A 21,530-nucleotide genomic window follows, 5' to 3' on the forward strand; every position below is an offset into this window, starting at 1 on the left:
TAGTCTCTGTTTTTGTTTTTTTAACATTTTAAATTTATTTTATTTATTGAATCAAAATCGATTATACATATTTTGGGGGTTGAACATTGACATATGTTGATCAAATCAATATTACTAGCATGTATATTGTTACAAATCATAATTATTCTTTATGGCCCTTGTCCAACCTCTCCCCATCCCCCACTCTCTCGCCCCTCCAATTACCCTAGATTTCTTCTATTCTTCTGAAAGAATAATGGTTACTCTGTTGATTTGCTGCCCAAATGATCTGTCCAATGCTGAGAGGCATGATCAGGTCCCCAGTACGATCACAGAGCAGATGCCTCTTCTGTCACTCTGAAATGGGCTCAGTGGGGAGAGACATCCTCTTCTTTTCTTTGTCTCTGCGGGTGACTCTTCTTGTGTCAATGCACTCCAGTGGCTGGCGGACCATCTGCGTGGTGGCTGTGGTGTCTAGCTGCTTTCGCAGCAGCCATGGTTATTGTGGTGGTTGTGGTGGACCACCCACATGGAGGTGCTACTTTTGGTATGCTCCTTGGCACTGGCAGTATGCCTGGTTGTGGGGTGTGTCTGGTCCCCTTCTCTATGCCTCTGGTCCCTGGGCAGGCCCCAAGGTGCTGGCGCCATGTGCCTGGTTGTGGGAGGGGTGTCTGGTCCCCTTCTCCATGCCCCGGGTCCCTGGGCAGGGCCTCAGGTGCTGGTGTGGTGTGCTTGGTTGAGGGAGAGAGGTCCAGTCTTTGGATCCATGCCTTGGGTCCCCAGGCAGGCCCCGAGGCACTGGCATGGTGTGCCTGGTTGTGGGAGAGAGGTCCGGTCCCCAGATCCAAGTGTCCGGTTTCCAGGCAGGCCCCAAGGTGCTGGTGGTGTGCCTGGGCTAGAACTAATTTTTTGTCCTTTGCTTCTAACATGGGGGAACTTCCTGTGGGAACCAGTACTTGAGCTATGTGGTTTTTTAAATTGCTGCTTTGCTGCTGTTTCCCTAGGGAAGGCTTTTTGTCCACTCAGGGTTTAATGGTTGACCTTATAGGTACTTCCGGCTCTCCAGATACTCAGTGCACCTGGGTCGTGTAGAATCTCTGATCTGGGCTTGAGTTTTTTCATCAAACTGCACCCCATGCAATTCTGCATTCCTGACCAGTCTCTTCTGAGTGGTCCTGTGCTGATTGGAGGGCAGGTCGGCTGTCCTTGCTGTGTCCTAGTGTTCTCCCAGTGTTCCCATCTTGCCCACCGCCCATGCTCCAAACACTTCCCATGGGATGGGCCCTGTGCCAGTCCCTTGCGATGACTCACTGACCTCTGAGTGGCTCCCTTTTATCAGCTGTTCTGGCTCCTTGCTCCTGCGTGGGTCTATGGGAACCCTATTAGTGGTCTTGCTGTCCTGGGTGCCGCCAAGGCCCTCTTCTCCCCTGCTCCTTCCAAGTAACTCCATCTGAAGGGCACAGCTGTGGCTTCTGCCAGCTCCTGCCTCTGTTAGTCTTTGAAGCTTCTTCAAGTGACATGATGACAACCACTCTTCTAGTGGGATCCTTGGCTGAGACCACACCCACCAATATAATTGCTAGCATGTTTGTGTGCACTAAGCACATTACATGTATGATCTAATTTTCGACACTATTAAGGAGATTATTATCATTCCCGTTTTCCAGATGAAGAGACTGAGGCTCAGAGAGGTTAAGTAACTTGCCCAAGGTCACATGGCTAGTAAGCAACGGAGCCACATACCAGGGATGTTACCCAGGAACCCTATTCCTTTCCGTCCCCCCCACATCCTAATTATTCAGGGCTGTACAGTCCCTCCCTTGGTCTGACTCAGCTGAGAGATCATTTTGTATGAAGAAGCTGGTTGGTTCTAAACCAAGCTTTCCAGGAGATTCCTGGTCACCCAGCCTGTGCCTTATTATCCAACTGTGGCATTTTAATACCCCTTAGTGAAAGCAACACAGAGGCCTAGAATGAAATCAGTTGATGAATTCTTTCCTCTCCTAGGCCGGGGCTCTGACTTATCCTCCAGAACCCTGCTTGTGTTTATTTGGGAGAATTTAAAAAGCTCTTTGATCCTAGTTAAGCCTTGGGACTGTGCTTCCTCTGCAGTGGTGGTCCCTGTGAGGCCTGGCCCAGGGCCAGCACTAGACCTGCTTCAAAGGCTCACTGCTCCTTCAGGCTCCCCAGGAGACAGCATCCTGCCTTGGCCACAGTCTGTCAGCAGGTGCATGGTGCTGCTAGCTTCCTCTGGACCAGTCGTAGCATGGAAACCTGAGTAGTCCCTGCCACTTTGGCTGTGAAAAATGATACTTGATTTTTATTCAAAAACCAAACCAAGCCAGAAGCCAAAACAAACAACCAAAAAGGCTGTTGTGGTATACTGAGAAAAAGTAAGAATTGGGGTCCACGGCTAGGCTTTGCCACTTCCTTGCTGTGCAACCTTGGGCAAATTTCTCAGCCTCTCTGAGCCTGTTTCTTCTCTGTAAAGTGGCTGTGATGACACCCATCTCATAAGCTTGTCTTGACTTGCCTTGCACAGGGTCTAGCACATTTAATGTTCAAATACATTATCACTCATTCATTAGTTTTGCCAGCACAGTGGCCAGAACTCAATATGTGTTTGTTGATTGAGTTGTGTTTCAAGGTTGTCCTAAGAAAAAACTGAGGAGGTATGGTTTCTGTCACAAAATGGTTAAAAGAGACTTTGTGGGTAGTCTGAGAACCCTAACACCAATTAAATAATTTAGATCACAAACCATGTATTACTATTTTAAGTACTAGCCATAGCTACCTTTTATTGAGCACATATGGGGTGTTAGGAGATATGCTAATGGTCCACATGCATTATCTCATTTCATCCTCACAATAAGTGGAGAGTTCAGTAGAGGAAATAGTCTGGGTATTTCAGCAGGAAGCAATTTAACGTAAGGTATTAGGTGCTTTCAAACATTTGAAAATCCAAAGGAGCAGGAAGGTTCTTGGCTGGTCCTCCAGTGAAAACACCCAGAATACTGCAGAATTGATTGCCCAGAGGAGCTACTACCTCAGAGGTGCCACTGGAAACCAAGTTTGAGATGACACACAGCAGCTGAGATCCAGAGATCAGAAAGCTGGAGTCAGGATGCCACCAGCCTGCAATTTCATCTCAATACTTAGGAGGTTGGGGAACACGCCCTGGAACACAGCCCTGCAGAAACTTTGTCTCTGTGACCCTGCTTGCTATCAGAGAAACATCCCAAAGGGACAGGGAGGAAGAAAGTCCTAACCACACTTCTGCTTTCTAAATCTTGCTGGAGTACATCTGCTTTGAATCCAAAATCCGAATGCACTTGTTATCTAGAATTGGGTCTAATTTGCATCCGGAACCCTAACAGTGAAGGTGGCTTGAATAAAGAATCACGGGCACACATCAAACTGCTGTTCAAAAGTAATGACCAGGAAATACATACCATGTCCATGGATAGGAAGACTCAATATAGTAAAGATGTCGAGTCTCTCCACATTGATCTATAGTCTTAATGTGATCCCTGTCAAAATCTCAGCAAAGCCTTATGCAGTCATTGACAACATTATTTTAAATTTTATATGAAAAGTCCTGAATATAATTAAAACAATTTTGATAAGAGAATAAGGTGGGAGGAATCACTTTACCTGATATTAAGGCCTACTACACACTTACAGTAATTAGTGTGGTGCTGGTAGAAGGACAGACAAGTAGATCAATGCAGGAGAAAAGGGGACCCAGAAATAGACCCACAAAAATATGCTCAACAGATTTTTCACAAAGGTGAGAAAACCAATCCAACAGACTGAAGACAGCCTTCTCAACAAATGGTACTGGTGCAACGGGTCATCCATAGGCAAAAAAATGTACCTTGAACTAAACCTCACCTTACTAGAAATTAACTCAGAATGGATTATGGACTTAAATGTAAAACATAAAACTAAGACATTTTAGAAGAAACATTAGAAAGCTTTGGGGGTCCTGGGATAGGAAAAATTTTTTACACTTGACCCCACCTGAATACAGATGGGGGATGCGGATGGGGCACACTAGGCAATTGACTTGTTCAAGGCTTGGAGATAGTGCTGCTTCCTCAGGGCAGTGTAGAAGCAATGAAGCATTTGCTGCTTTCCATTTCAAACTGAATATTATACAACCACACGGTTCACTGTGTTTCATCCCCAGATCTCTGGGCTCCCCAGGATTAGAGGTCTTGATCCCTAAAGGCAGCACACTCACCTGGAAATCCGGCAAGGGGCCTGTTGAACTACACCTTGTGACTGCTGCCTGGGCACTTTGGGGTGCTTGTGTCCAAGAACCATCCAAACTTATTATACTTGTATTTATTATTTCTCCAATACATTTCAAGTGTCTGAATCACTGCACGAGTCAACACACCATCCCAGCTCACCACTGGTGAATTAAACAATTTGACAGCCACCTTGTGCCAAGATCTGTCTGCATACCATCTCCTTACCACTGGGTGTTGAGTGGCCCAGTCTCAAAACCCCACCTTACAGCTGCTTTTTCAGACCACAATCTGATGACAGGTTGGGAAGCAGATACTGGGCAAAAGCTTTACTGGGAAATAAGACCTGTGAATGGAAAAGGGAGGAAGCAGATGAGACGGGATAGCCTTTGGACTGCAAAGCGGACCTGACGGTCTCTGCAGACCAACAGGGAGCCCTGAACAAAGACGGCAGGTACAAGGAGTACTGCACTGGGCAGAAAGGGGTGGGCTCTTGTGTCCCTGTGTTGCTTAGTCACTGGACCGGGGCTTCCCTGAGAAGAGGGCTCGGAAGCAGAGGCAAACCCTGAAGGAACAGACTGGAAGCTGCGGCGAAGCTGCACGTGAGTTGTTTCTTGAAGGGCGATCTGAACGTGCGTGCCTCTCCACGTGTGCCATCGGGCATGGTTTTCTCAGGGCAGAGACAAGGCACAGCTGAGCAAGTCCAAGTGCACAAGCATGTTTCAAGACCCTGCTTGCATCACGTCTGCTAACACCTGATTGCCTGGTGCAAGTCAGGTGCCTTGCCCAAAGCTAAGGGGCAAGGGAGCAGACTCCGCCTGCCCGCAGGCCACGGCAAGGGCGGGGATGCTACAGGGGGGCAAGAGCTGGGGCCAAAAATTAGATGCACTAGGAAAAAAGCCCTTTGGAAACATGGACTCTGGCCTCATCAGTTACTATTATTACTACCTGTCCAGGAGACCCCATATGCTAGGCCAAGGGACAATCCCAGGGGAGGACAATCGCTTGACTAACAACCAAAAATCTGGAAATCAGAACTGGAGTTTGGGGATGGGAAAGGCCAAAGACAGCCCCAAACAACAGCACTCGATCCTCCCAAAGCCCCTGCCAGGCGGTTCTGGGGTGGCCCAGTGGATCGATAGCAACGTGGGCGCCACCGATGGTGCCATCTGAGTAATTCCCATGAACTGAATGTGCTGAGTTGCTGGCTGATTCCCAATTCCTTGGGGAAGGGCGGGCACCACCCACTTAGCTCTGGGGTGGGCCGTTCTCCGGACACTCCCACCCCACTCTCCCTGGCCATGCCTGGATGCTCCTGCCTCTCCCACCGCCTCCTCCAGTCCGGCTGCTCCAGGAAGGATGGAGGCTTCAGGGCCACTCCAGGCCAGGAGGTGCTGCCCTGAGGCCCTGGGGAAGCTCTTCCCTGGCCTCTGCTTCCTCTGCTCCCTAGTGATCTATGCGCTGGTGGGTGCTGCACTCTTCTCTGCCATTGAGGGTGGCCAGGTCCTGGGGATGGCAGATAACCAGGAGTTTGAGGAGTTCTTGGAGGGGCTCTGCAGGATCTTGACCTGCAACAGAACAGGTAGGTGCCTCACCTGGGCAGGGCGAGCCTTTCCTCCGTGGGTAGAGGCAGCCCCCAGAGAGCAGGAGGCAGGGTCTGGAAGCTGCCTGCCTGTGTCCTTCCCATTCCTAGGTGCCTTTAGGCAAGTGACTTCTCTGTGAACCTCAGTTTTCTCATCTGAAAAATGCGGAGACTATGGGCTTCTGAGCATTGCTGTGAAGAATGTAGGAAAAGGACTGAGCACCCAGTTGGTGCTCTGGAAAGACCAGCTCCCAGCCCCACCCAGACTAGCAGGTCCCTGGGGAGGACAGGTTCCTGGAGGGTGGGGTGGGGTGGGGGGGTGAACAAATCCGAGGCTGGGGGTTCCTGAGCTGGTCCTCAGACCTATGCCTGCTGACCCATGATTCAATTTGCAGGGTCTAGTATCCAAGAAACAATCTGAATTGGGGTTGGATCCTTAGGTGGGCAGCCTGCCCCCCATCCTCCCACTTCCTGCTCCAAATGCCTTTTCTGTTGCAGGGCTCAGGGGAGAAGGAGGGGCTGTGAGAAGAACCTGGGGGCCGGGTTCTGGTCCTGGCTGCTCTCCCAGCTCACTGTGTGGTCAGTGGCAGCTGAGCCCTTGCCCTCTCTGAGCCTCAGTCTGCTGCAGAGAAGGGGACCCACAATCTCAGGCCTGCCAATCACAGGGACCCAGTGGGAAGCAGAGGAGATAAAGGGACATGAAGGCTCTTGGAAGACAGAAGGCACTTTTCATGTTTTTACTGCGTTTCATTTGTATTTAGTCGCTTGCTTCTACTCTGTTTTGTTTCCCAGAGGAAACTTGCAAAGATGTATTCAACAGAGCAAGATAAAACAAGAGAGAGTAGGGCTGGCCAGTTAGCTCAGTCGGTTAGAGTGCAGCCTTATAACCCCAAGGTCACGGTTTTGGATCCCGCTAACTGTCAGCCATTCCCCTCCCCCCAAAAAGAAAAAAAACGAGAGAGTAAATAACTCAAAGACAAAGGAAAAATGGACTCAAAGTCAGGGAAACAGCAGGGTGCAAGGAGTTCCTCCGCTCCTCCCCCGGGTATGGCGGGTCCTCGGCTGGCCAGCTCTCGGCTCCTCACCGAGGCCAGACCTTGCCGTGGGAGCAGGTCCAGCCTCAAAGACTAGAGGCTGGTCTAGGGAGGCAGTCTCCCCTCCGTGGAGTACCCTCCTCCTGTGCCCTTGCCAGACAGACACAGGCCTACTCAGTGCACCTGGGAGAGGCATCGACTGCCAGTAAGTTCAAGGCTCTCCAAACCAGCCCATGCATCAGAATCACTCAGGGAGCTTGTCAAGATACACATCCCCAGGCTGTTCCTCAAACCCACTTAATCAGGATCTCCAGGGCTGGGCTGGGAGTCTTATTTTTAAAAAGTTTCCCAGGTGATTTTGAGACACAGCAGAGTATGGGAACACAGAGCTGGTCCAACTCCATTTTGTATTTTCATTTGAGGTTAAAATGCTCAATAAGTGCTACTTAAGTGTAGACCCTGTGCCAAACCTTATCACATTATCTCACTTAATGCTCACAAGAACCTATGAATTGGGTATGAATTTTCCCCTTTTACAGATTAGGAAACGGAGGCACTGGGATGTTAAGCAACTTACTCAAATTTACAAACTAGAAAAATGGAGCCAGGGATTCAACCCCAGGCATTTGGACTCCAGAGTCTGACCCAATCACCACCATATCATGCTGCTTCCTGGTGGGCAAACTGAGGCTCAGAAAGAAGCCTCTTGTTCATGGCTATAGGAACTAGTCAGGGTCAGAGCTGGGACTAGAATGCAGGTGTCTGGATTCCCAGGCTGGTGCCCATTCAAATGAGTAGTGACCTCCTGCTGTATGCCAGGCTGGGTGCCAGCCTCTCCCGACCATTCCAGTCTGACAGGTGGCTGCTGGGATCCCAAAGCCCACTGGCTGCCCAGGCCAACAGAATCATTTGGGAGCCTCTCTCAGAAAACAGGGTTCCCAACCCTGCGCGATGATCCTGGGATTGAAGTTTTGGAAGTCAAGGATTCCCAGCCCTGGAAGAGACATTCTCAGGCAGCTGGTGCCCAGAGATCCCAGTATGATTACCAAACCCCTTCGGGCTTGATGGCCTCCAGGAGGAGGTACGGTTTGCATCCGTATATCAATTTGCATTTCCTAAAAGCCTTTTTGCTTTCAGTTCTCAGGAACCCTGGAAGAGAGATGGGACAGAAGTTATTATCCCCGTTTGAAAAGTGAAAGAAACAGAGGTTCAGAATGTTAAGAAAACCCCCTAAGGCTGTACAGCAATTTCAGGGCTGAGCTCAGGCTGGACCCCCCTGTCAGATGCTCTTCTCATGGGACTATGTGGCCTCCTAGTCTCCACAGGGACCCAGAGGTGGGGTCTAAGCTACAGAAACATTTTAAAGGAGAGCTCCAAGGGCCAAACTTTGGTGCTGATAGGACTGCAGTGTCGGGGTGGGGGCTGCTCGTCCTTAGGGAAGACCTGTCTTGAAGATCACCCTCACTGTGCTTGTCTCTTTCCCGAGTTGTGGAAAGCAGGAAACAGGACCTCCGGGAGCAGCTGCAGAAGGTGAAGCCCCAGTGGTTTAGCAGGTCCTCAGACTGGTCCTTCCTGGGCTCACTCTTTTTCTGCTGCACTGTATTCAGCACCGTGGGTAAGTGCAAGGGTGGGCCTGCCGGTGGCCTTCTCTGGTCACCAACCACAACCTGCCTGGGAGAGAGACCTGGGGGAGAGGGTGGGGAGAGAGGGAGGCTGGGAGGCCTCTCGGTGGGGATGCTGGAACATTCAAGTCATGTAATTCAAAAAACCACGACTGCAAGCCTTGTTGTGCACAGGCGGGCACTGCTCCCAAGGTAGGGGTGCAGTGTGAGCAGGGCTGCCATTGGTCCTTAAGGTACCTTTGTGCAAGTGAGAACAGAGTGTCCTTCCTTCAGATGGTGCAGCCCCACGCCCTAACATGGGCCCATGTGAGTGAGGTGTGGGCTGAATTTGGTCCCTTCTTGCCACCTTGACTGAGTGCTCTTGTATTAAGCACAGTAACCTCTATTGGTATGTGCTGACCCAGCTGGGAACAGGGCAGATGTGGCCCTGGCCCTCACAGAGCCCACAGGCTTCTGGGCAAGACAGAAGCTTTGTGGGGCAACCAGATGTGGTCAGTGCATGGCAGTGACGTGCTCAGGGTATTCTGAGAGAAGAGTTGGGGCAGCTTGCACCAGCTCTGAGGGTGATCCCAGTGGAGAGAACATTTTAAAGGCCCCCTGGGGGGCCGACAGTCATGCTGAGTCTGGTGGAGTGAGCAGGAGTTAGCAGGTGGGAGAAGGTGGGGCATGAGGAAGGTACTGCAGGCCGAGGACAGCACAAGCAAAGAGGGTCATGAGCAAAACAGATGCCAGGCATCAGAAGAAGGTTAAGTGAGGGGCACAGGGAGGTGAGGGGCTGAGGCAGGGGCCAGACCATGGGGGCTGAGGAGGTGGATTTTATCCTGAGGGCTGTGGGAGTGTCCAAAGGGTTTTAAGTAAGAGAAGGACACGGCTGCTCAGCGTCCCAGAGAGATGACTCCGCTGCAGTGTGGCCATGCACCCGAGAGGGTGAGGCTGGCAGCGGGAGATCGGTAGGGAGTTTCTGCAACAGGCTGGGTGAGAGGTGATGATGGCCTCCACTAGGACGATGGCGATGAGGATGGAGAAGAGTGGATTGAAGGAATACTGCGGAGGAAAATCTGCAGCCCCTGTGCGTGAGGGTATGAGGACTCTGGGCAGACACCAGGGCTTCTGGCAGGTGGTGAGGATGGGGGAGTTGGGGAAGGAAGTGAGGGATTCGAGGCCAGTCCAGGTTGAGACTCCAGATGTGCCTTGCAGTGGAGACTCCCAGTGTTGCTGGAAATATGGGTCTGGGGCTCTGGGGGAGCGGCAGGGCTGGAGACGTGGGCTTTAGAGTCACCAGCATCTAGATGGTGCCTGGCTGGGCACTAGTGACAGGCGTGGCATGGAGATGGAGGACTGGTGCAGGTGTGTCAGCATGGAGGCGAGGGGTGGCAGGGGAGCTAAGGTTGGGCTCGGCTGCCTCTTTTGAAGCTCACAGAGGCCCTGCAAATCAGGAGCTGGGAGCCCCATGTTATGGTGGGGAGCCTGAGTCCAGAGAAGTGGAGTCAGGGGCTGAGGTCGCACAGAGTAGAGCTGGTGCCCATGAACAGAGTTTGAGATTCCAAGTCCAGTGCTCTTTCCCCAGAGGTACGCTGCCAACCTTGTAGGCCCATGGGGTGCTGCGGGGACCCTGCCCACCCTGCTCAGGGAAGCCCGGGAGAACTGGCTGTGCCTGGGAGGCAGAGTCAGCTCGGATTCCTGGAGACTCCTTGTGTAGGGGCTGGAGTAGATGGTCTTAGAAGGGCAGGCACTTGGAAAGAGGAAGGAGCCGGCCATGCCCTGTCCCTGCACTTGCTTCATGTGGCTCCAGTCCCCAAGCAAGAGAAAGATTCCTTATGGGCAAGTCATCCAAGGGAAGTCCCTTCCAGAGCTCGGGGTGGTGGGAAGGGTTCAGGGGAACAGCTGCCCCTCCACAGTGCCCACTCGCTCACTTAAAGACAGGCTCTGTGGACCCTCTAAGCCACAGACCCACCACTCAGTGGCCACACAAAGAGCAGGCTCCTGTGTGACAGAGGACACTAGAACCAAGGTGTAGAAATGGCTGGTTGGTCCTTCCATCCTTCCTTCCCTCCCTCCTCCCACAGGTATATATTGAACACTTACAAACAGCAGCAGCTGCACTGGCCAACGCTTTTGTACTTAAGAGGTACCGGGTTCTGTTTCAAGTTCTTTATGATAAGCCCATCTAGTCCTCATGACAAGGTCGGTTCTGTTGTTATTCCCACACTCTAGATGGGAAAACTGAGGCACCTGCAGGTCCACCAGTTTTGATATGTCACACAGCTCATGTGCATTTGAGCCCAGGACACCTGGGTCTTAACCCAAGACTCCACTGCCTCTCTATATACATGACTTTCTGTGCAACTGGCACATAGAAACTAGCTGGGAGCCTTCCCGGGGGCGGAGAGGGGAGAGTCACAGAAGGTGGAGGTGGTGGAGCTGCCCTCAGGCCCTGCCACTCCGGCCAGCAAAAGGTACTGGGGCCCCTCTCTTTACTCAAGAGAGCAGGTACTGATCACTAGGAGGGCTGGGCCCAGAGGGGTCACAGAGCTGCGCTGGGATCTCTCCCTGCAGTCCCCTCACCCTCAGGGTGTGGTGGAGCACAGGGACCAGTGTGGGTCTGGGGCTGGCCATCCTGGGTCAGAGCTGTAATCTCCAGCAAGCATGTAGCCCCTCTGAGCCTGGTACCTGGTTCATAACCATCTTAGACCTGCCTCTTGGGTTAACATGAGGATCAGCGGATGACCATGTGTATAAGTGACAGCCAGGATGCCTTCAGCTGTGGCTACCAAAACACCCAACCCAACAGGCTTAAATTATGGTAATTGAAATATGGGGCCTTAAAAGAATGATTACGTTGTGAGAACTGTGCTCTAGCGAATGGATTAACCCATCCATGGGGGGAATGGGCGTGGTTCTGATGGCTTTATAAGGAGAGCGAGTGAGCAGGTTAACTCGCTCTTCCTCAAGCCTTTCACCATGTGACGCTCTGCGTTGTGGTGACAAGCCCCTGTCCACCAACAAGGCTCTCACCAGATTTGTTCCATTAACTTTGGACTTCCCAGCCTCCGAAACTGCCCAAAATAAATTCTGTCTCTTTATACATTACCCAGTTTCAGGTATTCTAAGCAACAGAAAACAGACTAATAAATGGGGTATTGAGGTCTCTCCATCCTTCTGCTCACAAGAGGCCAAAGTCCACAACCCCTTTGAACACAACCACATCTAGTAGAGAAAGGGCTGGCCGGCCCTCCCCGTGGTGTCACAGCCAGCAAGGGTCTCTTCCCAGAGGGCTCCCAGGGGCCTCCTGCCCACCTGCAAGCCAGTCCCCAGCAAGGGGATTGCATCACCAGGATGACTAAGACCAGTCAGATCTACTCCTAAAGCAGGTGGGGAGCCGTGGTGTTCCAGGGAAGTCAGAACGTTCCAGGGAAAGAAGGGGGCATAGCTGCTGGGTGGGCACCCAGTGTCCACTGCAGTGTGCTTCATAAACGGACACATGAACTCCAAGAGGGCTCTTATGCCCCCCTACCCCCACCGGGTCTCTTCTATTCACCTGAATGCGAATCCAGGCAGGGGCAGGTAATGGGCAGAAAGAGAACGAGTAAGTATTACATTACTTAGCTGGGCACAGGGTCTGCATGCTTTTCATGCCTCATCTTACTGAATTTGCACCGCAGCTTATGCAGTACTGTGAGTGTACCATTCCACAGGAGGGGGAGCTCAGGCTCTGAGAGGGAATCAGAGGCAGGGCTGAGCTCAAGCCTCTAAGCTGGCCTGTCCAGGGGAGTCCACAGCTCAGGGAACACTTAGAGGAAGCACCAGCAAGTGCAAGAAAGATACTGGAGATAAGCGGAGGGAATGAGAGGAACGGGTTTGGTGTGTCTTTTTTTACTCATGAGCTTAGATTGATCTAAGGGTGGGTTTCTCAACCTTGGCACCACTGGCATCTTGGACTGGATAATTCTCTCTTCTGGGGGCTGTCCTGTGCACTGCACGATGCTGAGCAACGTCTCTGGTCTCTACCAACTAGATGCAGTAGCACCCCCACTTCTCTCGCTGCCTCCACCCATTGTGGCAGCCAAAAATGTTACCAGCCATTGCCACCTGTCCCTTGGGGAGCAAAATTGCCCTGTTGAGAACCACTGATCCATTGCAATGGTTGTCAAAGTGTGATCCTGCACCAGTAGCTCAACATCACTGGGGAACTTGTCAGAAATGCAAATGAATTCTCAGGCCCCACCTTAGGTCTGAGCCAGAAAGACTATGGGTGTGGGACCCAGCAGTCTGTGTTTGAACAAGTTCTCCGTGAGATGCTGATGCCTGCTGACGTTTGAGAAGCACTAGGCTACTGCCCAGGTGCTCAGCCCTGGGTGCACATTAGAATTACCTGGGTATTTTTACAAGCCCCAAGACCTGGACCCTGCCCCAGACCACCCAAGTCAGAATCTCTAGGGACTGGTCCCCAGGCAACAGCATTTTCCAGAGCCCTCCAGGTGGCTCTAATGGTAGTCCAGGCTATGTATCACTGACCTAATGGAAACACATTAGCTTGGTTTAAATCCCATCAAAGCTATGTTACTACCCAATTGTACGAGTCAATTAGAACATCATGCTGCCCAGTAATTACAACTGGAAGAGGATGTTGGGGAATGCTCTGCACTTACCGTAATCAATAACGGTGTTTGAAGGTCCCTCTGGTAATACTGTTTCCTGCCCTGCATCTCTGGTCACCTGACAGGTGTGAGGCCAGCCAATCCCCAGTCATTCCCAATGGGTCAGCCTCCTTGGATTAGAAAGGAAAGAGCATGGGCTATTAAATACACACAGGTTAAGTGCCGTGTACTGATTATATCAGAGTATATGAATACATTATAGGAAATGATATGATTTTCCATTATTCATTTTAGCATTCAGTAATTGGGCTAGTTACTACACTCCCTTTGTAGGGTCTATGTGCTCCCTGAGACGTGCTTCCTTGGTACATTTTCTGAAATTTGCCTTATCTTCTGGACTGTGAACATATCTCATTCAGAGGCAGCCACAAAGGCTCTATGTTTCTAGTCCACTAAACCCACCTTTGCCAATGAGGGCAGGGGGTCGGGCATGTGCATAGGGGAAGGTCTTTAGGTGAGGGGTACAGCTCCTTGTTGGCTGTGGGCTGTGTGACCTGGACAGGTCCACTCTCTTCTCTGTTCCTTGTCCATTAAGTGTGGATAATGACTGAGGCTGCCACCATTAGGAGCTTTTCTGTGCAGGGGAGGCAGTTTATTCTACAAATCCTGCAAGAAATGTTACATTCTTTTCTTTAAATCAAAATAAATCTGACTCTGGGGCCCTTGTCCTGGAGGCTAGGGGGTTACTAGTTACTATTAGAGAGCCTCTTCTGACTTCCATAGGGGTACAGGAGAACTGGGAGGCTGATGCACTGTCTGGAAAATGGGTGGCCACCTGGCTGTGGGCCCTCTTGGCTGCTGCTGACACGTCTAAGGGCTGATGGCTCTGTGGGGCCCAAGCCAAGCTTGGGCACAGGAACTTTTGCTGATGCCTGGGGCCTGGACTCCTGCAAGACTCTATGCCCCACCTCTCTGAGCTCCTGTCCCTCCAGGAGAGGCTCCAGGCATCCTCTAGAGAGCCTGATCTCTGCCTGTTCCTCCTAGTACCTGCCATCCCCACCCACAAGTACCTGGCATTAAGTAGGTGCTCAGTAAATGTGCTCATTCATTCAACAAACATTTACTGATGTGTCAGGCACTGTTCCAGGCCCTGGGGTGGGGGTTGGGGGTGGGGAAGTGTCCAGGAACAAAATAGACAAAAATCTCCATCCAGATGGTGAAACTGACAGTAAACAGGTAAAAAGGGTCTTCAAAAAGTTCATGGAATTCACGTTATCTTTTAATTTCATTTTTCCATGAACTTTTTGAAGTACCCTTATAGTGGGTCAGATAGTTATGAATGTTATAGAGAGCAGTAAACGAGGGAGTAGGGTGGAGGGAATGAAGCCTGCAGTTTTACATGGAGTGGTCAGGGACAACCCTCCTGAGAAGGCGGCATTTGACAAAGACCTGGAGGAAGTGAGGGCACAAGCCACGGGGCTGTTTGCGGTGCAAATGTTCTAGGCAAAGTGAGCAGTCAGTGCAAAGGCCCTGAGGCAGGGGCTGCCTGGCTTGTTTGAGGACAGTAAGCAGCTCAGAGTGGATGGAGCAGAGTGAGTTGGGGGAGAGTGGGAGGTGAGGTTGGGGTTACAGGGCCTTGCAAGCATTGTGAAGACTGGTTCTATCTACCCTGAGTGAAATGGGAAACCACTGAGGGTTTCAGTCAGATCCAGCTTGCGTTGAAGGGATTATTCTGTCTGAAAAGAAAGAGAATGAATTAATGAATGAACAAAGGATCTTCCACAGTGGTGCATATATTACGATGTGCTTTATGTAAGAAAATATGCAATTAAATTTTGCTTCCCCCCAAGTTTACCAGGAGCTCCAGAGTTGTTTTTGGAGAGAGTAGATCCACTATGTATCTAGCCATCTCCACAGCTGGGCAGCTGCCTATCCCAGCTGTTGTAGAACAGTCCAGATATCAGATATTGTGCAGCACTGAAATTGATATTGCAAAACTTCCCTTCGCTACCAGGAATGGCACATAAATGCTTTGTCAGGCCACATCTCCTGTTCTGGTTCACAAAACATGGTCTCTTGAGAAACAACAGCAGACTGACCACTTACTATGGGCCAGGCACTATTTTAAGCACTTTGCAGTAATATAGTCATGTGACGCTTAACGACAGGGGTACATTCTGAGAAATGCATTGTTAGGCGGTTTCATCATTGTGCAAAAGCGTATTATTTAAGAATCAATTTTCCTATTAGCTATACTGGCCACTAGTTGCATGAGTGTGGGCCCTCTGATTATGTTACTGTCTCCCTCTGCCTCACTTTTCTCATCTGTTTAATGGAGATTAGAATAGTACCACTCCCACAAAGTCATGAAGATTAAAGTACAGGTAGAGATCGTGCCTAGCACTCAGCAAGCACTCAGTGAGTGTTCGCTAACTGTTATTAACTATTGTTTTGCTATGGGGATGGGCGGGAGTCATTGAAAAATGCAGGAATGCTAAGGTAGGCAACAACCCTTTCACCTGGGATCAGACCTAATGCATCAAATGCTTGGCTTTCTATCTTAAAGGTCTGAGCTACCTTCAGGAACGTCACCCCGTGGGTAAGCTGGATATTCCTCCTCAACATATTTTGCAGTAGGTTTGTTTACACCTGCATCACCACAGACACATGAGTAACGTGTTGCACTATGATGTAACGGTGCCTATGCTGTCACTAGGTGATAGGAATATTTCAGTTCCATTATACTCTTATAGGAGTTGTATATGCAGTCTGTTGTTAACCAAAATGACGTTATGTGGCACATAACCGTACTTGTTTAATCCCCTACAACTACCCTATATCTTGGGGCCTAGTATTACCTCCCCTTTATGTACCTGGGGAAACTGAGGCACCAAGCAATAAAGCCCCTTGCCCAAGGTCACAGAGCCTGTGAGCAACAGAGCAAGGTCTTGAGTTCATTCAGGTCTGGTTTCAGAGTGCCTGTCCTTAACCACCATGCTACACTGCCTCTCTTCTATGTGTTTCCGGAGTCTGCGTGCAAAACTTCTCCCAGAGTGGGGACTCATCATCTAATCAACACATTAACCACGGATTCAGGAGTGCCTGCTGTGCTTGACTCCCCAGCACCTTTCTGACACCCTGAGTCCAAACCACCCTCGTATCCTGCTGAGATTTCTGCCAAAATTGATGTCTAATCGGTCCCTACACTTCTCTCCTTCCAGTTCCCACCTTAGCCAAAGCCACTATCATCTCTCACCTGGACAGGTACCACAGCCTCCCCACTGGTCTTCCTGGGTCCATCTGGAGCCTTCCAATGATGCAGCCTTCCGTAATGCAGCCAGGGTGATCTTTTAAAGATGCAAAACTGATTGTATTTGTTTCCTGTGGCTGCTGTAACAAATTCCCACAAACTTGGCAGCTTAAAACGATAGAAATTTATCCTATCAAATTCTGGAGTCCAGAAACTGATTTCAAAAATCAAGGTGTCTGCGGGGCCATGCTCCGTCTGGAGGCTGTAGGGGATGATACTTCCTTGCCTCTGCCAGCTTCTGGTAGCTGCCAGCATTCCCTGACTTCTGGCTGCATCACTCCAACTTCTCTCTGATGTCATATTTCTTCCTTCTCGGTGTGCAAAATCTCCCTCTGCCTCTCTCATAGAAGGACACTTATGATGGCATTCAGAGTCTACTCAGACAATCCAGGATAATTTCATCTCAAAATCCTTAATCATATCTGCAAAGACCCCCCTTTGCAAATAAGGTAGCATTTACAGATCCCAGGAATTAGGATTTGAATATCTTTTGGGGGGAGCTGTCATTTTTCAGCCTACACACTGATCAAAGCTCCTCCCCCCATTTGTCATGTGAGCCTTTAGACCCTGCCCATTTCTCCAAGCTCCCATCCGCCTGCCTCCTTGTACACTGGCCACTCTGGCCTTCTCTTGGTTCCTCGTACCAGGTTGACAGCTAAACCCTGGTGACACCTTGGTGAAAAATTAGAAAACTGCATCTCCTCTAGGCACAGTCCTGTGCCCTGAGCCCTGAGCTCATAGCTTGGTAAGTACACTGTGGGCTGGATTTTTGTTCCCAGTCACTCTGTTGATATATTTGCAGGGCACAAGTTGCCTCACATATGAATAACTCTTTCTCGAACCTGCCACAGGACCTTTGCACAGGCTGCTTCTCTCTTCACCTGGCTAATTCTTGGTCCCCCTCGCAATCTCAGCTTAAGAGTCATCTCACCAGGAAGTCTTTCCTGAGCCTACGTCCAGGATAGGTAGCTTCATTCTAATCACTAGTAGAGCAGTCTGCTCTTTTGCTTCCTGTTATTGATCTCCATTTGTAATCACATACTCACTAGTGTGGTTATTTGATTAATATTTGTCTCCCCCACTAACCAGAAACTCAGCAAGTTTGAATCCCATATCTACTTTGCTCACTACTATGTTCCCAGTTCATACAGAAAGCACTCAATAAATGTTAATTGAATGAAGGAGTTAACTGGAACCAGGCAAGGGATATGGAGTGCTTTGAGACAGATGCACTGATCTGGTGAGACCCTTTAAGGGCCACAGCTCCTCCCCGACCCTTGGAACCCTGATGAGGGTGGGCAGCCTGAATGCCTGCACATTCCTGGAAGGCAGAGCCTGAGGCCAGAGTTTGCCACAGGGAGGTGTGGTCCTGGAGGAGGCTGGGTCTTAGCCAGCCTAGGAAGTGCCTTCAACTTAATTTACATAATTGGGCTGAGTGCTTCCATATTATCATCCTTTATGACAAAAATTAAACAGAGGCATTACATACAGAAGCTTTTTCCTGCACTTTTTGAAGTCACTGAAACTTGCCCACTCCAGAAGATCCAACCACTGGTGCTGTGGGGTTTGATGTCCCTCTGTAGATGCCAGGGTGGGGGTAAGGAGTGGCAGAAGGAGGGGGCTCCTAAAGAGCATGGAGGCCTCAACCCACCCTCCTTTGCTTGGCCGACTGGTTCTCACTGGCTGGAGGGTCCCACCCCATGTATGCTCCTGAGATAGAAAGCGCTGGCTTGGGAGCCAGTGAGGGTTTGACTCCCAACTCCACGATACATCACATGTGTGCTCTTGGCCAAGCTGCTTCATTTCTCTGTGCCTCAGTTTCCCCATCTGTGAATGGTGATAACAACACCTGCCTACAAAGGTTCGCTGATAGCCAGCCTACAGTTAGGTGCTCAATAGGCAGCTATTATCAGCTCTGAGAGTGAGGACACCAACATTTATCCATTGCCCACTGTGTGCCAGGCATGGTGTTGGCCCGTAATAAGTGCCTATTGTACAGAAACAAATGGAGACGCCCAGACATCCCAGGGAGGGCAAGGGTGGCTCGCGGACGATGAAGAGGTCAGTGAGTACGATTGCAAAGCCACCCATGCCCCCTCACCTGCGCTCACCCTGTCCTTCCTGGTAAGCTGAGCCCCTCCTCACGAGGACGCTCAGAAATGGCCACGGCAGAATGAAAGGCAGTCAGCTCACCCCAAGCCTGTGCTCATCCCCTGCAGATAACATTTCAGGTCAAAGATTGGGATGTGAGTTGCTCCTTATCCCAAAGAGAAGCTTATTTCACTCCCTGCTCCTCCTGCCAGAGCAGGCTGATGGCAGAGAAGTGGATGAGCTTCAAGAAGTGTTCTCAACCACATTGTGTAAAATGCCATGCCTAGCAGGGGAATGGCAGAAGGTCTCTTGAAAGCTTTTGGCGGTGGGTGGGAAGGGGCCAGGCAACAACCCTAGGCTGTGTCTTCTTTTCCAGGTTACGGCTATATCTACCCTGTCACCAGGCTGGGCAAGTACCTGTGCATGCTCTATGCTCTTTTTGGCATCCCCCTAATGTTCCTGGTCCTCATGGACATGGGCGACATCCTGGCACCCATCTTATCTGCATGTTACAATTGGTTCCGGAAACTCCCTTTCTTCACCTGCAATCCCTCCAAGGGGTGCTCTGAACCACTCTGCCGGAGGACGCCTGCCACCAAGTCTGCGGACAAAGCTGTCCCTCCGATCATCGTCGATGCTGAAGAGCTCCCGGGCCCCACACCTGACAAGTGTGCTTCAGCCCCAAGCGGCAACATGGAGCTGTTTGAGAGATTTCTGGAACGAGAGAAACAGAACACACTGCAAGTGCCCCCGCGGGCCAGGGAGAGGAGCAACTCGTGTCCCGAACTGGTGTCAGGGAGACTCTCAGTCTCTCTCATCAGCAAACTGGATGAGGTTGGGCAGCAGGTGGAGAGGCTGGATGTCCCCTTCCCTGTCATCGCCCTGGTGGTTTTTGCCTACATTTCCTGTGCAGCTGCCATCCTCCGCTTCTGGGAGAAACAGCTGGACTTTGAGGATGCCTTCTATTTCTGCTTTGTCACACTGACCACCATTGGGTTTGGGGATATTGTGTTAGAACACCCTAACTTCTTCCTGTTCTTCTCCATTTATATCATCATTGGGATGGAGATTGTGTGCATCGCTTTCAAGTTGGTGCAAAACAGGCTGATTCACGTCTACAAACAGCTCATGCTATTCTTTGCAAAAGGGAAGTTTTACCGCCTTGTGAAAAAGTGAAGGCTCCATCATCTCTCAAGTGACAGGCACTGGCCAAGATGGTTTTCTCACCTTGTCTTTTAGGGCAATGTGGTTACACTGGTGACACTGCAGCCTGTCTTCTGAGACCTTGAGATTTGGAGACAAATCCTTTATGCTGGCTGAGTTCAGTCTTGAGGCCCTGCAGAAATCGGGCCAATGCCCTTTGTATTAAGACATTAGGAAAAAAATTATCACCATCCTCTAAAGTCCAGTTAATTTCCCTGTTCTCATTTTTAAAAATGCATTTTAAATTGTATGTATTTGTGGGGTACAATGTGTTGTTTTAATGCATGCATATATTGTACAACAATTCACTTAGAGCAGATAGCCTATCCATCATGTAAACATTTTTCTTTATGGTGATTACAGTCAATATCCTTTTTTCTAGCTATTTGGAAATGTACAATATAATGTAATTAATAGGCAGCCTAGAACATCAGAACTTCTCTCTATCTACATGTAACACTGTACCTGTTAATTTACCTTTTTCCCTCCCTCCTGCTCCCTTCCCTTCCTGGCCTCTGGTAATCATTATTCTACTTTCTACTTTTTGAGGACCTCTTTTCTCTCTCTCTCTCTCTTTTTTAAGATTCCACATGAGTGAGATTATATGGTATTTGTCGTTCTGTGCCTGGCATACTTCACTTAACACGATGGTCTCTAGTTCTATCCATGTTGCTGCAAATGACAAAATTTCACTTTTTTAAATAGCTGAATAGTATTCCGTTGTGTATATATACCAAACTTTTTTTTATCTATTCATCAGTTGATGGGCATTTAGGTTGATACCATCTCCTGGCTATTAGGAATAGTGTGCCAATGAAAATGGGAGTGCAGGTGTCTTTTCAATATAATGATTTCCTTTCCTTTGGGTATATACCCAGTAATGGGATTGCTGGGTCATAAGGTAGATCTATCTTTAGTTTTTTGAGGAAACTCCGTACTGTTTTCCATAATGGCTGTATTAATTTAAATTTCCACCAACAATATATGAGGGTTCCCTTTTCTCTGCATCCTTGCCAGCATTTACTGTTTTCTGTCTTTTTGATAATAGCCATTCTAACTGGAGAGAGATGATATGTCATTGGGGTTTTAATTTGCATTTCTCTCATGATTAGCTGAGCATTTTTTCATGCACCTTTTGGCCATTTGTATGTTTTCTTTTGAGAAATGTCTGTACAGGTCCTTTGCCAATTTTTCAATTGGGTTTTTTTTGTGCATTTTTTTTTTTTTTTTTTTTGCTGTTGAGTTGTTAGTGTTCCTTTTATATTCTGGATATTAGTCCCTTATCAGATGTGTAGTTTGTAAATAATTTCTCCCCTTCTGTAGGTTGTCTCTTCATTTTGTTGACTGTATCCTTTGCTGTGCAGAGCTTTTTAGTTTGATGAAGTCCATTTATCTATTTTTGCTTTTGTTGCCTGTGCCTTTGTAGTCTTGTTCAAAAAAGCATTGCCCAGTCCAATTTCATGTAGCATTTCTCTTATGTTTTCTTCTAGTAGTTGCATAGTTTCCGGTCTTAAATCTAGGTCTTTAATCCATTTTGAGTTAATTTTTGTGTATGGTAGAGATATGGGTCTAGTCTCAATCTTCTGCATGTGGATATCCAGTTTTCCCAGCATCATTTATTGAAGAGGTTGTCCTTGCCCCAACGTATATTTTTGGCACCTTTGTTGAAAATCAGTTGGCTGTAAATGTGTGTATTTATTTCTGGGCTCTCTATTTTGTTCCATTGGTCTATTTGTCCATTTTTATGCCAGTACCATGCCGTTTTGGTTACTATAGCTTTATAGTAGTATATTTTGAAGTCAGGTAGTGTGATTCCTCTGGCTTTGTTCTTTTTGTTCAAGATTTCTTTGGCTAT

General features: G+C 49.3%; 1 protein-coding gene across 1 annotated transcript; it reads left to right on the forward strand.

Moving 5' to 3' along the window:
• Positions 1 to 5,594: 5,594 nt before the first annotated feature.
• On the forward strand, positions 5,595 to 19,648 carry KCNK18 (potassium two pore domain channel subfamily K member 18). Its single transcript, XM_063101722.1, has 3 exons — positions 5,595 to 5,817; positions 8,338 to 8,466; positions 18,849 to 19,648. Exons 1-3 carry the CDS (start codon positions 5,595 to 5,597, stop codon positions 19,646 to 19,648), a joined length of 1,152 nt encoding a protein of 383 aa, XP_062957792.1.
• The last annotated feature ends 1,882 nt before the right edge of the window (positions 19,649 to 21,530 follow it).

Source organism: Cynocephalus volans, chromosome 7 (assembly GCF_027409185.1).
Source record: "Cynocephalus volans isolate mCynVol1 chromosome 7, mCynVol1.pri, whole genome shotgun sequence".
Lineage (NCBI taxonomy): Eukaryota > Metazoa > Chordata > Mammalia > Dermoptera > Cynocephalidae > Cynocephalus > Cynocephalus volans.